This window comes from Lithobates pipiens, unplaced genomic scaffold, assembly GCF_037356315.1.
Source record: "Lithobates pipiens isolate NorthernLeopardFrog02 unplaced genomic scaffold, aLitPip1_a1.2 Scaffold_18, whole genome shotgun sequence".
Classification (NCBI taxonomy): Eukaryota; Metazoa; Chordata; class Amphibia; order Anura; family Ranidae; genus Lithobates; species Lithobates pipiens.
In genome coordinates, this window is record NW_027507758.1 from 431,861,567 (window position 1) to 431,879,161 (window position 17,595).

Here is a 17,595-nt window from a genome sequence, read left to right on the forward strand (position 1 = left end):
ACTGGGGTAACTATTGTGCCCCCACTACTTGTCACTTTCTGCCTGGAATCATATCTCCTGTCCTCCCTTTTGACTGCAGGTCATAAGTTTGATGAATGATGGATTAGTGGGTGTTCTTAGGCTGACTAAATTTGCATGCAGACTACCCTAGGTAACATCCACATTTGATGCTGAGACTTCATTATTGAAAGAACTAATAACCAATGAATGAAAGAAGCTGGCCAGTGACAAATAGGTTGGGCTTCATCCACTAAGAAATAAGGTGGGACCTATATGACTTTCTGCAGATTATAAAACACATTCGGAGAAGAATATGGTGAAATCAAAATAAGCAAATACAGTGCAGGAAAGGAGCCTGTACAACCGTGTAAGACAGAAATTAAGGCTGGAGTTTAGCTTTAATTACCTTGGCACAATGGTATAATGCACTATATGTTACCCCTTATTATTCACAGTACCAGATTATTTCTTTTTTAAACAGTAGGTGAAGCAATAGTGAGAATCCATGTCTGTGTTATGCAATCACTCTCATAAACACCACAGACACTACTATCAACTGCAAAATGTGCAGCTGCAAGGAACGTTCTCATTATTTATTTTATCCTTCACCTTACTTTTAAATAATATTTTACCCCCAATATTTGCCTGCTGTAACATGTACTTGTATGAAAAAGTATCCTGTTCTCTTTCTGTTGCTTCCTTTGTGCCCCTGGTGCTCCTGTCAGCACCTCTGCTTTTCTATTAAAAATTGACCACACTAGGCGTGAAAGCACATCATGGTCAGTTTTTATGGCTGTGCTGGGAACTCAGCCTGCTCTCATCCAATGATTAGACATGTGTTGGCATGCCCCCCCCCTTCCCCCTTGCACAACCATTCACTAAGAACCAGTATGCTGTGGTTTCTCCTCCCCCAGGCCTCTGAGCTCCTTATGCAGCTGGGGGACAGAAGGTAGGATAGGATCACCTATAAAAAGGTATTCATATATATATATTTTTTTTAAATGTATACACAAATGTTTTGCCTTTCATTTGTATTTTGAAACTGAATGGGCTGTTTTACAAGATGAGGGTCCACATATACTTTATTGGTAATGGAACTGGTGCTGGGAAGGAAGGCTAAGCTTTAAATTATAAGACCTACCCAGGTTTGGAAACCTTGGATTCCTTTTCTTTGCCTCTCTCATTCCCTCTTGTCTTGCCCTTATATCTGCCTTTTCCTCTGTCCCGATCATATGACTTGCTTCGGGATCTTCTCCGACTGGATCGTTCACTACTACGGCTGCGAGATCTTTGGCGGTGTCTGGATCGAGATCTGTTTAAACCAAAATCAACAAGTTATTTAAGTCAATGCTTTCAAATATTTCATAAATTCTTTCTACCTAGAACAATCCCTTGTGGTACTTGTGCACTACCTGTACTTTATATTCCCTCTGATAATCTTTAAAGTGCATTTCCACTTTTGCAGTGAAAAGTTGTATGTTGTTGCACATTTTCATTTACATAGCATAACTTAAAATGTTCTTTTCTCAAAGCTCCAAAACTGAAGTTTTTATCTGCTGTGTAGAGTGGCTGGAGAGTTAATGGTAGATCTCATTATCAGTTGTAAACCAGATTTGAAAACAGTTTACCCTAACAAAGGGTTCAAGATCTAGAAGCTGATCTTCTGCAGTGTTAACAAGTGGAAACTCAGTCCGTCGTCGGTTTTCCCTCTCATTTTAAATTGTTCAGAGTAGCTTGCAATCTGCTCAAGGCCTACTTCAAAAACAAACACATAGCAAGGTAAAAAAATAGGTTTTCAAAGTATTTTTGGAAATAGCACCTTGAGCAATGTGTAAGTGAATTACAATGACAAAACTAACAGTAGTAGCAGATAGCTAGATAACATACATTAATTAGCAAAGGAAATACCTCAAAGTTCAGACGGAAACAGTGGTATGTATATTGCTCCTCTATTACAGTCTATAACTTTAGTTACTAAAAGTTCATTGGCATCCTTGAAATGTGTGTAATAAGTAAACTGACCATTCTCACCTGGTAGTGGCCACATTGTATATCTTTAAAGGTACAGAACAGTGAGCCAAGAGTATTTTTGCAAGGTGCATTTTTCATGTGACTACTACCCATGTATGAAGTGCCATTAGAAAATAATGGCACTGCAAGTGTAATTTGCTTTTTTCCCCCATTTTTCACATGCTTCTGGGAATAAGGGAGGAAAAAACCCAACACATTTCTGCCTGCATTCCCAGAATGCATAGGTGTTAATGCAGTCTAGAATTAGAATGTTATTGCAAATGCACTGTTCTGAACAAACAAATTTCAACGAGTGAAAGAAAAACACACATAACTTTCTATCTGCAGATCTTATAGAGGAACAAAAGTCTCCTTTCTAAAAACTGCGAGCAGGCTGGCGTTTTATTGCAGAAAAGACATGCAAGGTGTCTTCTGCATTAAAATGAACCTACCTACCCGATCAAGCAAGCGCAGCTCGGTTTACACTCCAGCACTGTTCCTGTGTGCTGTGATGTCTGAACTCTTATGCATGCACAGGAGAGATGTCATCCTGCACAAGCCGCAGCCTGGCACCTGGAAGAAGACAGGTAGAAAATGCCAGCAAGCATTGTAAGAGAGATCGGTATTGGAGACTTCAGTTCCGCTTTGAAGCATAAATCCACTTACACAAAATGTGTTTATTTTTTCATTATTATTCTTAGAGACAAAAATATTTAGCCATTTAATAATGAAATAGTGCAGATTATTTTTTTCAGCCAGCAGATGGAGTTCTTGACTTCTTTTCACATGTTAAGATGCAATCTCCTTACAACCATATGAAAAAAAATAAAAACCTGTTTGGAACAGGAAGGGGCCATCCCCAAACTGTTCCCACAAAGTTGGGAGCATGACATTTTTTCAAAATGTCTTGGTATGCCAATGCCTTCAGAGTTCCCTTCACTGGAATTAAGGGGCACAGCCCAACCCCTGAAAAACAACTCCACACCATAACCCCCCTCCTACAAATGATTTGGACCACTGCATAAAGCAAGGTCTATAAAGACATAAATGAGCAAGTTTGGGGTGGAGAAACTTGACTGGCCTGCCTCAGTCCTGACCTCAACCCGATAGAGAACATCTTTGGGATGAATTAAAGCAGAGACTGCAAGCCAACATCAGTGCCTGACCTCCCAAATTTGCTTCTGGAAGAATGGTCAAACATTCCCATAGACACACTCCTAAACCTTGTGGATAGCCATCCCAGAAGAGTTGAAGCTTTTATCGCTGCGGGGTGGGCCAACTCAATATTGAACCTATGGACTAAGACTTGGATGCCATTAAAGTTCATGTGTGTGTAAAGGCAGGTGTCCCAATACTTCTTACAATATAGTGTAGAACTGACTCAACCCTTATGGGACTGAGCATTCAGATGTTATAACAATTACCAACTACATTCTGGAGGCAGACATCCGCATAGTGATGTGGGAATATTTTATGATATATTAAATGTTGTATTTATACAGTTAAACTTTTAAAGTTTAAAAATAAATAAAATTGACCCAAAATTATAAAAGTTTGCCTTTAAAGTGTCTGTAAACCTCTGAAATGAAAAATTAATAAAACTGATACTTGTATAGTATGTAGTAGCCTCAATCCAAAGAATTGCACATGATTTCTGTCTGCACTCTCAATTTTTTGTTATCTGCATAATTACTGACAGACTAGTGACTAGAAGGGATCATGGGCACTAGGAAGGGGGCCTCCAGCCTCAGCTGTGCATATTTCCCTATGAGATTGTGTACAGGGAGAAGGCAGTAGATAAAAATGTAGAACTTATGTAGGTGGTTTTGTTTCAAATCTGTGTATCACTAGAGACCAGTCGCTTCAAAGGGTCTACCGTTGTAAAGAGATGTAAGAGTTTCCAAACATTTTAAGGTATATTAATCGTTAAGAATGGTTATCGCGATTTTGATCTTGACAAAGTATTTCCCAATTCTTTCTACGCAGAGAATGCTCTCTGCTTTGCTAAAGCCGACAGCCGTCAAAAGGAAAAAAAAAAAAAAGGGCAGTCTGCCAAGAATCACAACATTCTTTAGCAGTGGAACTTGAGTATAAACATTGTAACGATTTGTCCTTTAGATCCAAGGAATACACTATGGTGTGCAAATGAGGGATGTTTAACCACTTAGACACTAAACTTTTTTCTGACATTTGTTGGTTTCAAGTTAAAATCATTTTTTTTCTAGAAAATTACTTAGAGCCCCCAAATATTATATATATTGTCCCAAGACAAATATAGTATTTCACAAAAGTGAGTACACCCCTCACATTTTTGTAAATATTTTATTATATCTTTTCATGTGACACTGAAGAAATGACATTTTTCTACTATGTAAAGTAGTGTGTACAGCTTGTATAACAATGTAAATTTGCTGTCCCCTCAAAATAACACACAACCATTAATTACCAAACCACTGGCAACAAAAGTGTCCCAAGGTGTCAATATTTTGGGTGGTCACCATTCATTTCCAGCACTGCCTTAACCCTCTTGGACATGTAGTTCACCAGAGCTTCACAGGTTGCCACTGAATTGCTCTTCCACTCCTCCATGATGACATCACAGCGCTGGTGATAGTTAGAGACCTTGTGCTCCTCCGCCTTCTGTTTGAGGATGCCCCACAGATGCTCAACAGGGTTTAGGTCTGGAGACATGCTTGACCAGTCCATCACCTTTCCCCTCAGCTTCTTTAGCAAGGCAGTGGTTGTCTTGGAGGCATGTTTGGGGTCATTATGTTGGAATACTGCCCTGCGGCCCAGTGTCCGAAGGGAGGGGATCATGCTCTGCTTCAGTATGTCAAAGTACATGTTGGCATTCATGGTTCCCTCAATGAACTGTAGCTCCCCAGTGCTGGCAGCACTCATGCAGCCCCAGACCAGGACACTCCCACCACCATGCTTGACTGTAGGCAAGACACACTTGTCTTTGTACTCCTCACCTGGTTGCTGCCACACGTGTTTGACAACTTCTGAACCAAATAAGTTTATCTATGACCACGGGACATGGTTCCAGTAATACATGTCCTTAGTCTGCTTGTCTTCAGCAAACTGGCTTTCTTTTGCATCATCTTTAGAAGAGGCTTCCTTCTGGGATGACAGCCACACAGACCAATTTGATGCAGGGTATGGCGTATGACAGCACTGACAGGCTGACCACCCCCCACCCCTTCAACCTCTGCAGCAATGCTGGCAGCACTATGCATCTGCTTCCCAAAGACAACCTCTGGATATGACGCTGAGCACATGCACTCAACTTGTTTGGTCGACCATGACGAGGCCTGTTCTGAGTGGAACCTGTGCTGTTAAACCACTGTATGGTCTTGGTCACCATGCTGCAGCTAAGTTTCAGGGTCTTGGCAATCTTCTTATAGCCTAGGCCATCTGTATATAGAGCAGTAATTCTTTTTTTTCAGCTCCTCAGAGAGTTCTTTGCCATGGGGTGCTATGTTGAACTTCCAGTGACCAGTATGAGAGAGAGTGAGAGCAACAACACCAAATGTAACACACCTGCTCCCCATTCACACCTGAGACCTTGTAACACTAACGAGTCACATGACACCGGGAGGGAAAATGGCAAATTGGGCCCAATTTGGACATTTCCACTTAGGGGTGTACTCACTTTTGTTGCCAGAGGTTTAGACATTAATGGCTGCATGTTATTTTGAGGGGACAGCAAATGTACACTGTTATACAAGCTGTACACTCACTACTTTGCTACAATCTAAAGTGTTATTTCTTCAGTGTTGTCACATGAAAAGATATAATAAAATATTTACAAAAATGTGAGGGGTGTACTAACTTTTGTGAGATACTGTAAACCTTTACTAGAAAAAGATGAAAAGAAGCGAAAACAAGTGTGGCAAATTATAAACCCTACCCATTAAGCACATTGGTGAACTTGTTCATCTTTATTTTATTACTTTTTTTTAAAACAATGAATACTTTATTTAATGGACTATTTTCCATCTGCATTACCGATTAGTCTGTGATCTGCAATGAACAGAAAGGGGGCTGGACTTTGAAAGTACCAAAAACGCCCCAATCATGTTTTTGACACACTTTGTTTAGATCAATGGCCAACATCATAAATATGTACTAAACTTTTATTTTCTTTTTTCTTTTTATTTTTTATTTTTTTTAGACAGTATATGCTTTCCACCAAGAAAAAAAAAATCCCCCAAAAAACACCCCAGAGAAACAACAGTAATTGAAAATTCCCTAAATGCATCTTAGAAGATCTGAAACAAATTAAAAGAAAATCTTTAGAATATATTTAAACAACATTATAAACTGAGTATACATAAATAATATAGTGCATAAAAATATAGAGAACCATGTTAAAATGATTTAATATACTACAAAACTATATTTCTGGTAATTTATTCATAAAAAAAAAAAAAGAACAGATTAATTGAAAAGTGGGTTGCTGAAAAAAGACCCACCACTATGGCAAAGGTTAAGTCACTTAGTCAAGTTGAAAGATCTTCAAAGCCTTCTCAGATCCAGATAGGCCCATATGTTACAAAAATTCTGTGAAAGAGTCATTATGTTCCAATCTGCTTCTCATGTCGGGACTTACAGAACACACAGATGCTTGGCTCGCACCCTTCCTCGAGCCTCCCATCAGATAATGAAGGTTCTCCAATATCTTCCCTATGTGGCAGACCAAAACCCCTGTCTTTATTCAATCAACACCTAGCCAGGTTGTGAAATAAATATAGTAACACACACATATATATACAGAAAGGTTACCAAAAAATTAGCCTAATACCCAAAGCTGTCCATAAAAGCTTATTTACTTACTGCACAATACGTGTTAATTTGCTAATTTCTTCACAGGTAATCAATTAAAATGTAAAATATTGGATAAAATTAGTTGCACTAAATTTAACAGCTGCTCCATAAGCATAATTAATTTCACAAGAGCCATATGTATGCTCCACACAGACAGAGTTGAAACAAAAAAAGCAGATTTGAAAATAAGTTTGAGAAAATCTGCATTTAATTAGCAGGTGGGCACTACAACTGCATAATGTTTTATACATTTTTATTTATGAAGTGACAGAAGATCTAAAGGCTTTTTAAAATGGCGTTTATTGTTTGAATGGGTACTGTTTTGCTGCATGCTAAAGTGATTTAAATCCTCATAGCTGCTCTTTGAAAAAAATCATAAATGATGAAGGAAAACATGTGGAAAATTGTAAAACTAGAAAGAAATTGCGACAAAAAGCAGATACACATACCATAACCGAGAGGAAACTACACTTAATTAAATGTACACTACATCTGGACTATCAGCCTCATAAAACGTGAAACTATTAATTTTCATTGTTATAAAGGAAATGAGGTCAGTGTCATTCGGTACTTCCCAATATTTATTAAACTTTAGTATGAAGACAGATCAGTCTCACAAAAATCATATATCACGAGATGATAGTGTATAAATATTAACACAGTGTAAGTTTCACTAGAAGACTATTTATAAGGAGCATTAATGATCAACAGAATGTGTGAAAAACAAGCTGTGTAGTAGCGTTCAATTGCACATTTTGAAGGCTGCTGATCGGCTTCAAGCCTTTAAATCAGGGATGGGCAAACCTCAGGCAATCCATCTGCTGCTGAACTACATTTCCCATGATGCTCCACCCAGTTAACAAAGCAGATAAAATAACTAGCTCTCAGAGCCAACCCTGGTTGATGTACTTGGGAAAAGCAAGTCAATAACAGCTGCAGGGCCTGAGGTGACTTCTTCTCGTTTAAGCCATAGAACGTAAAAAGGTAGCAAGGGTTATCAATAGTCTTACCACCTGATGGTAAAGCATCTTACAGTTCCCTACAGTACCTTACATGAAAATCAACACGATTAAAGGTATGGAAACACAATGCATTTAAAGATTTTTTATTTTTTTTTGCCTTTGAAAAAAACAAACGCTCTGTTGCATTAGCGCATTAGGACAAAAGCTGGCCGAGACCAAGCTGTCCAGCAAAAGTGAAGTAACACTGTCAGGTATTGGAATAACTATAGCATTTTAAAAAAAATAAATGATGTAAACAGAAAAGACAGCCATGATAAGTTGTTTTTATCACTTATACTAGTAAACTAAATACGGAGGAAAAAATATATAAAGGCAGGTGAAATAAAGGAATATTTTTACAATGCATACTATTACGACTGGGTAAAGGCAGCAATGCTGATGTGCTGTTAACAGAGCATCATTGGTAAACATATGAGATCATCTTTCAGCACCACTCTCCCTCCTCACACAGAGACAGTGTGTGAGGAGGGAGAGATGAACGGCTGCAGCAGCCGTAAGTTCCAAAAAAGAAATAAACTGCCATCTGCCCCCGCTGCCACCTGTTAGTACCATCTGTCCTCAGTGCCACCTGTCATCAGTGCCACGTATAAGTGCCATCTGTCATCAGTGCCACATATCAGAGTCACATGTCATCAGTGTCACGTATCAGTGCCATCTGTCATCAGTGCCACGTAGTAGCGCCATCTGTCATCAGTGCCACGTAGTAGCACCATCTGTCATCAGTGCCACGTAGTAGCGCCATCTGTCATCAGTGCCACGTAAAAGCTCCATCTGCCATCAGTGCCACGTAAAAGCGCCATCTGCCATCAGTGCCACATATTAGTGCCATCTGTCATCAGTGTCACGTGTCATCAGTGCCCCGTATCAGTGCCATCTGTCATCAGTGCCACATCAGTGTCATGTGTCATCAGTGTCATATCAGTGTCATGTGTCATCAGTGCCACGTATCAGTGCCACATCAGTGCCATGTGTCATTGTCCTGGTGCTCCAGGGCCTTCAAAAGTTTAATAAGTAGTCAACAATTTAGATGTGTAATTTATGCTCCTAGAACATGTGATGGCACTCCCTGCATTTTGGGCCTCTCTAAGTGGCCAGGTTGTGGAAAAGTCCCCCACATGTGGTATCGTAATACTCAGGAGGAGTAGAAGAATGTATTTTGGGGTGTCATTTGTGGTATACACATGCCATGTGGGAGAAATAACCTATTACAATGACAATTTTGTGGGAAAAAAAAAGAAAAAATCTTCATCTGCAAAGAATTGTGGGAAAAAATGACAACATCAAAAAGGTCACCATGCCTCTTACTAAATACCTTGGAATGTCTACTTTCAAAAAAGTGGTCATTTGGGGGGTATTTGTACTTTCCTGGCTTGTTAGGGTTGCAAGAAATTAGATAGGCCACCAGTACATCAGGTGTGATCAATTTTGTATGATTCGCACCACAGCTTGTAGACTCTCTAACTTTCACAAAGACCAAATGATATCCACTAATTTGGGTTATTTTTACCAAAGATATGTAGCAGTATAAATTGTGGCCAAGATTTATGAAGAAAAAATAATAATTTGCATAATTTTATCACAGAAACAAAGAAAAATTTGTTTTTTTTTTCAAAATTTTCGGTCTTTTTTCCTTTATAGCGCAAAAAATACCACCAAAAGAAAGCTCTATTTGTATGGAAAAAAAAAGGATTAAAAATTCATTTGGGTACAGTGTTGCATGACTGAGTAATTGTCATTCAAAATGTGAAAGCACCGAAAGTTGAAAATTGGTCTGGCCAGGAGGGGGTTTTAAGTGCCCAGTAGGCAAGTGGTTAAACAAACACATACAAGCACATAAATGTTTTTTTTTACCTGCTGGGAGTTCAGATTTAAGCTACTTAATATGATAGTTACGCAACTGTTAGTTGCAGAAAGCAAACTATGCAGGCTTCCTTGAGCCAGTTCTGCTTTGTGTTCTTTCTAAAACAACTTCATAAAACACGTCTGAATCTGAAGTGAAATTATATGCCCAGTTTAGCTTAAACTCAAAACAGATACTACTGCTTTTTTTTCTTATTTTCTTTTTTTTTTTAAGAACTCCTAACCACCAATTTTATCTACCCTGTTTATATAAACAAAACTCATATTAATTAATACTTATTACAGTGCATCTATGGTCAAAATGTAAAATCATTTTTCCACATTGTATCTCAGTTACTTCTAGCCTACTATAAATACGAATGACCTTGAAGTTTGTAAATGTACTTTGTGAAGCCCCACACACATTTATTTCTTTGAATTCTGTGACACGTTCACTATGCCCTGTTGATAGGCACTGCTGTGTCACAGAATTCACAGATCCTGCCTTCTGAACTACAGAGGTGCTGAGGTGAGGAGTTTCAGGAGGCACAGTCAGTACAGGAATCACTGCTTACAGGGAGCAAGGAACTATGGGACATGTAGTCCTTATAAATTAAAAGTAAACAGCAGAGAAAAGCTGCAAAACATGCAGAGAATTAAGCTTATAAGTAAGCTTATACTAGACTGTAAAAATAACTATTGTTTGTATTTCTATTAAAATGTTGAAGTTTTAAAAATAAACAATGCTGTGACCATAGACATCCTTTAAATTAACCACTTAAAAACCGGCCCATAGCCGAATGACAGCTAACGTCATATGACGTCCTCCCAGAATTCCGCTTTCGGGCGCACACTCGAGGCATCCGAGACCGCTGGGTCCACATCACGGGTCATCGTGGGCGTTTACCACATGATCGCTCCATCAAATGATGGAGCGATCACTTGTAAACAAACCATAACATGACGCCGGTTCCTCCCTCCCCTCTCTGTACCAATCGGTACAGTGGAGGGGGAAAGATCGGTGTCAGTAGCGATGTGGGCTGGATCTGCAGTGCCCACAGTGCTGCTCACTGACAATTAACCCCTCAATTCCCTGCCAATACCCAGCCGATACCCAGCCATACTCTGCAATACCCAGCCATACTCTGCGATACCCTGCACTACCCTGTAATGCCCAGCCATACTTGGTGATACCCTGCAATATCCAGCCATAGTCGGTGATACCCTGCAATACCCAGCCATAGTCGGGGATACCCTGCAATACCCAGCCATAGTCGGGGATACCCTGCAATACCCAGCCATAGTCGGGGATACCCTGCAATACCCAGCCATAGTCGGGGATACCCTGCAATACCCAGCCATAGTCGGGGATACCCTGCAATACCCAGCCATAGTCGGGGATACCCTGCAATACCCAGCCATAGTCGGGGATACCCTGCAATACCCAGCCATAGTCGGGGATACCCTGCAATACCCAGCCATAGTCGGGGATACCCTGCAATACCCAGCCATAGTCGGGAATACCCTGCAATACCCAGCCATAGTCGGGAATACCCTGCAATACCCAGCCATAGTCGGTGATACCCTGCAATACCCAGCCATAGTCGGTGATATCCTGCAATACCCAGCCATAGTCGGTGATACCCTGCAATACCCAGCCATACTCGGTGATACTCTGCAATACCCAGCCATACCCGGTGATACTCTGCAATACACAGCCATACTCGGCCATGCTCAGCCATACTCGGCCATGCTCAGCCATACTCGGCCATGCTCAGCCATGCTCAGCCATACTCGGCCATGCTCAGCCATACTCTGATACCCTGCAATACCCAGCCATACTTGGCCATGCTCAGTCATACTCGGTGATACCCTGCAATACCCAGCCAAACGCTGCCATGCTAAGCCATACTCGGTGATACCCAGCCATGCTCGGCCATGCTTGGCTGTACTCAGCCTCTGTATGTGGCCAGGCTGTGGAAGTCTCACACATGTGTTATCGCCACACTCAGGAGGAGTAGGAGAATCTATTTTGGGGTGTCATTTTTGGTATGTTTTTGGAACGCTATGTGTTAGAAATAATGTATAAATGGACAACTTTGTGCTAAAAAAAATGCATTTTAACCACTTCCCGCCCGCCGCCCGTCATATGATGTCCTTGACTTTGTGTGGGGATATCTGAATGATGCCTGTAGCTACAGGCATTATTCAGATATCAGCTTTTTCAGCCGGCGATTCCCTACACCATAAGAACAATCATAGCGGCTGTTCCGCTGCTTGGTCGTTCTTACAGGAGGCCCCCCCTCTCCCGCCACCCTTCGGTGCTTCTACCGACTCGCCAATACGATCAAAGCCAGAAACTTTTTTTTTTTTTCTCAATTCAGGCTTCCCAGCCTAGAGGTGAGATGCGGGGTCCTATTGACCCCATATCTCACTGTAAAGAGGACCTGTCATGCCATATTCCTATTACAAGGGATGTTTACATTGTAATAGGAATAAAAGTGATCAAAAAATGTATTTTTGGGGGAAAAAATGTCAAACTAAAATAAAGTAAAATGAACAATAAAATAAAAACCAAAAAAAATATTTAAAGCGCCCCTGTGCACGCAGGAGCGAACGCATATGTAAGTCCCGCCCACATATGAAAACAGTGTTCAAACCACACGTGAGGTATCACTGCGAACATTAGAGCGAGAGCAATAATTCTAGCCCTAGACCTCCTCTGTAACTCAAAACATGTAACCAGTAAAAAAAATTGAAAGCGTCGCCTATGGGGATTTTTAAGTAGCGACGTTTGGCGCCATTCCACGAGCATTGGGATAACTTTACGGTTAGCATTCGAAAAATTTCTGCGCAAATTTCATGCCAGATAAAAAGCTGCATGACCACCATTGTATTCTCTAGGGTCTTTGCTAAAAAAAAATATAATGCTTTGGGGTTCTATGTAATTTTCTAGCAAATAAATGATGATTTTTACATGTAGGAGAGAAATGTCAGAATTGGCCTGGATGCTCCAGAACGCCTGATGGTGCTTCCTGCATGTTGGGCCTCTGTATGTGGCCACACTGTGTAAAAGTCTCACATATGTGGTATCGCCATACTCGGGAGTAATAGCAGAATGTGTTTTGGGGTGCAATTTGTGGTATGCATATGCTGTGTGTGAGAAATAACCCAATAATATGACAATTTTGTGAAAGAAAAAAAAAAGGAAAAAAAAAATCTTCATTTTCAAAGAATTGTGGCAAAAAATAACAACTTCAAAAAACTCATCATGCCTCTTACTAAATACCTTGGAATATCTTCTTTCCAAAAAGGGGTCATTTGGGGGGTATTTGTACTTTTATGGCATGTTAGGGTCTCAAGAAAGGAGATAAGTCGTCAGTCCTTCGGGTGTGATCAATTTTCAGATATTGGCACCATAGCTTGTGGACTCTATAACTTTCACAAAGACCAAATAATAGCCACCAATTTGTACTTATTTTTACCAAAGATATGTAGTAGTATAAATTTTGGCCAAAATTTATGAAGAAAAATTACTAATCTTCTAAATTTTATAACAGAAACAAAGAAAAATTCATTTTTTTAATGAATTTTCAGTCTTTTTTATTTTATAGCACAAAAAATAAAAAAACCAGTGGCGATTAAATACCACCAAAAGAAAGCTCTATTTGTGTGAAAAAATTACAAAAATGTCATATGGGTACAGTGTTGCATGACTGAGTAATTGTCATTCAAAATGTGAGAGCACCGAAAGCTGAAAATTGGTCTGGTTATTAAGGGTGTTTAAGTGCCCAGTGGTCAAGTGGTTAAGTCAGTGATTCTCAACCAGGGTTCCTCCAGAGGTTGCTAGGGGTTCCTTCAGCATTGGGCAATTTCTGCCTCTCAGATAAGTTGCCACTCACACCATTGATCTTTTTAGCTATCGGTAATTCTTCCCAATGACCACAAGTGTAAGGACCATTCTTCCCACTGACCATCATACTAATGTATCATGAGTTGTAGATTTCTCATTTTTAGCAGGGGTTCCCCCGAGACCAGAGAACTATTTCAAGGGTTCCTCTGTGTTGAAAAGGTTGAGAAAGGCTGGGTTAGGTAAACAGTGGCCCCTTTCCTGACAAAATAACTTCATAGTCAATGGGTTCACTGTTCACCTGACTACCATCCACCTATGAAGATATCTGAATTTGTGGCTAGGTCTCCTAAAAAGTCTCAACTGAGGTCTAAGAAAAAAGAACTTAGAATGGCTTATCAGTCCTTAAGGGCCCATTCACACCAGGTGAGGTGGGACTGCAGTGGTAATGCATTGGGCATCTCTTCTAGTGTAGTCCCACCGCAAGACATAGCAAAATGCCATGCCTCCCATGTGCTCATTTCACACCACCACGTTACGGTAGCATGCGCTGAAAAAAAGTATGGCAGGCCTTACTTTTTCCCCAATACAGCACAGTGCAAATCAATCAGCACATTGCACTGCAGTGGTCCCACAGCATTGCACACCAGCCCCTATGTTCTAACAGCAGCTGGTGTGCATAGAGCCTAAATTATGTAGCTGCATTATTTCTTTCAAGCTTTTGTCCCCTGGCTTTTGTTGTCTTGGTTTTGTAAACCTACAAATAATGCTAGCCATAGATGCATACATTTTCGATGCTAATCAGTGTGATTGGAGGAATCTCCCTTGCCGGATATTGTTTTCAGACAGCCACAGCAACCGTTGCTGTTTAAATACCCAAAGTGTTACTGCATCTAATAGGATATTATTGATAAAGAAAACAGGTGATATACTAACAAACGCATAAGAATAACAAGCTTATCATGACATTCAGATGAGACTGCCTCAAGATCCACACAGCTCAACTGATGGCTTGGGAAGACCCTTCGGCATCCATTGCAGCTTACACACTCTTCTTTAGAGCCAAAAGAATGCAAGACAGGAGACTAATTTATATATATTATATTTCATTTCAAACATGTCTGTCTTTTGTTCATCGCCATTACACAGGGGCAGGGAGATTAGTCGTTTAAATTAGATAAATACGATTGCTTTCGTTTTCTATTCAGCTCATAGACAGTGGCAAGGACAATGGATTTTTGACATGCTCAGCAGGATTTTCTGTACTTGCTGAAACAGTATTTAGTCTAGAAAAATGTAAATAAAAACAAATGCAGCCACCTCATCTACATACTATTAAACTGCAATATATAATAAATGTTTGCTCTTGGCAATACCTTCACTGTCATTTGCCAATTATCACCTACACTTAAAGTGTTACTAAACCCACAACAGTAAAATCAGTCTGTATATTGCAGTAATGCATGCTTGTTATACTCACTGTGGAACTTAAGTGGTTTATCCTGCACATTGTGTAAAAAGGATGTTTGATCTGTCTTCTCTGATCCTCCCCTTCTTCAACTGCCCCAATCCATCCTCTGGGAGAACAGGGCCTTGGGGGCACTCTGCACATGCTCAGTTTGGCGTGTATTGCTAGAGTGTTTTTTTTTTGGAACCCTGGTTGAGAATCACTGACTTAACCACTTGACCACTGGGCACTTAAACACCCTTAATAACCAGACCAATTTTCAGCTTTCGGTGCTTTGGGGAGGGAGCATGTGGTCAGCACAGGGCCAACCAGCACTGTCCAGACAGAGGGTGGAGGGTCCTGCAGCCTCAGAGGACAGTCAGAGTAGACTGAAAACTCCTCCTACAAGCTCTAACTAGACACTAATAGAAGTCACAAGACTGCTATATACTGCTGATGAGAAAAGGTATTTAGCAGGTTATATTTAGTAAAATAATTGCATTGCCATGTTCTGTGTACTGTGGGAGACCAGATATAGTGAATGCAGGGTCCTGGATTTTTAGCTGCCTGCCTAAAAAACAATTACAATATCATACAATTAGTTTTCAATATCCACGATTTAATTTATTGTACTCAAATCATAGTATCTAATAAATTGTGAAGTGCTAAAGTACGGTATACACAGTAATATATAATCCCTTTGAGAATGCGCTAACTACAAAAATCAAGAAAGATCCAAATTGGATAAAGAAAATACAAACACACTGGATTAGAGTACAACATTATGCCTCCAAGAAATACAGCTAACTTTGGCTGTCATACCCCGATATCCAAATAGCTCAAATATGGTCTGTGGGAAATAACATATAGAAAAAACACTCAAGTAGTTGCCACCCTGAAGTAAGACAGAAGATAAATTCAGTAAGTCCCTCAACTCGGAAAAGCACTTGAAAAATGAGATGCAATATTTAATTGGCTTGACTGGCCAAACCAGGGGAACCTAGGTCAATGTTATCATCAGCTTGTTAAGCGGAAAGTATTTGCTATACTACCGTTTAAAATAAAATATTGAAAAGTCAGAAAATGTAACATCAATGTCCCATTATTATAATTGTAATGAAAATTCTGCGTTTTGACTATTTTTATTCTCATATTTAGACATGAAAGGAATGATTAGAACCACATTTTCATAAGGGGGGAAAAGAAGGTAACTATGACCTTCCTTTTATTAGACTGCAATTTGCTTCACCACTGTTTTCTTAAGCTGTATGAATGGTTTATATACCTTAACAACACGCCACAGATGGCTCTGATTATGTTTAACAGGACAAGGTACCCATTGAATAACTTTCACAGACTCCGTCCTAATGGGATATAATAATAAATCTGATACAAGGAGATAAAAATAACTATACACCAATCATACAGCAACGACAATAAATTATTTAAAACTGACATTTCAATAACTCAAAGAAACCCTAAAAGAGATCTAAAGATACATAAGGGACAGGGAGAAGAAGCCAACTAAAGAGTCAAAACGTACAATGCCTTTTGCCAACTTGTATCCTTCAATATGAACGGCTGTCAACATTTTACATATAGATGCCATGCCACTAACTACTAAACTCTGGCATAGGTCAAAACACTTTTTTTTTTTTGTGCTTCCCCTTTTAATGCCTAATGACCAATTCCTCAGAGATGCCCTTAAAAGCTTAAACATTGTCCTTGAGAAGAAACTTTCTCTCACCAATCAATCAGAAGAGATTTGGGAAGCTTGTGTTGAAATGTAGAGCACTGTTAAGTTAGCAAATGAACGTGGATAGGTAGAATATCGAGGCATTATTAAAAGAAAAAAGCTTTGTGTGTGTGATGGGGGGGCTGGTATCAGGAAAAATATTTGCTACACAGAGAAGTTATTATCCAACAAGGAGAAAGAGTGATGAAAGGAGGCAGTCATGCTGGAAACTCAAATATACTGACAGACACAATTATTTAGCTAATTGCAAATGAATACAGTCAAGTGCCTTCAAAAAGAAAAACTTTGCCTGGGCTACACAAAGCTCTGACCTCTACCTGAGTAAGTGCATTTAAAACACAAGCCCACCACAACTGATTAACTGTGCCAGCTAAGGCCAGCCTAGGAGAAGGGTTTCTTTTTTTTTTTTAGGATTTTTTTTTTGTAATTCCACCCCATCACATGGCCTTAAGCATAGTTAAATGAACCTTAAAATGGCTACAAACAGCTCAATGACTACACAGAGTCCTGCCAATTAGAAATAATTAGGGATTCATTTTGGTGGTAAGTCTTTTTAAGTGCATACATAATGATGCAATGATGCTTATTAGCGATCTTATATGAGCTATGCTCAAACAGCCTGAAATAATTATGCAACTATCACAAAGCCTTGCACATCTCTGTACTTCACCTTAATGTATTTAAAAATCCACTTCATTACCTCCAGTAATTAATCCTCCATTAATTGCAGGAAAAGCCCAGTTTACAGTGCTTCGTCTCTAATTATCATCTTATAAATAGTTATATTTCTAATTAATGTGTTCATTAAACTGGATATCTTTCTCAAAGCCATGCTAAGAGC

General features: G+C 39.7%; 1 protein-coding gene across 2 annotated transcripts in view; it reads right to left on the reverse strand.

Annotated features, from left to right (window-relative positions):
* The window catches only part of RSRC1 (arginine and serine rich coiled-coil 1), a 508,526-nt gene that overhangs the window by 422,779 nt on the left and 68,152 nt on the right, over positions 1 to 17,595 (reverse strand). For both annotated transcript variants that reach the window (XM_077488086.1, XM_077488085.1), the window contains exon 4: positions 1,142 to 1,312. In XM_077488086.1, coding sequence (XP_077344212.1) covers positions 1,142 to 1,312 — 171 coding nt within the window. The remainder of the gene's footprint in view (positions 1 to 1,141; positions 1,313 to 17,595) is intronic.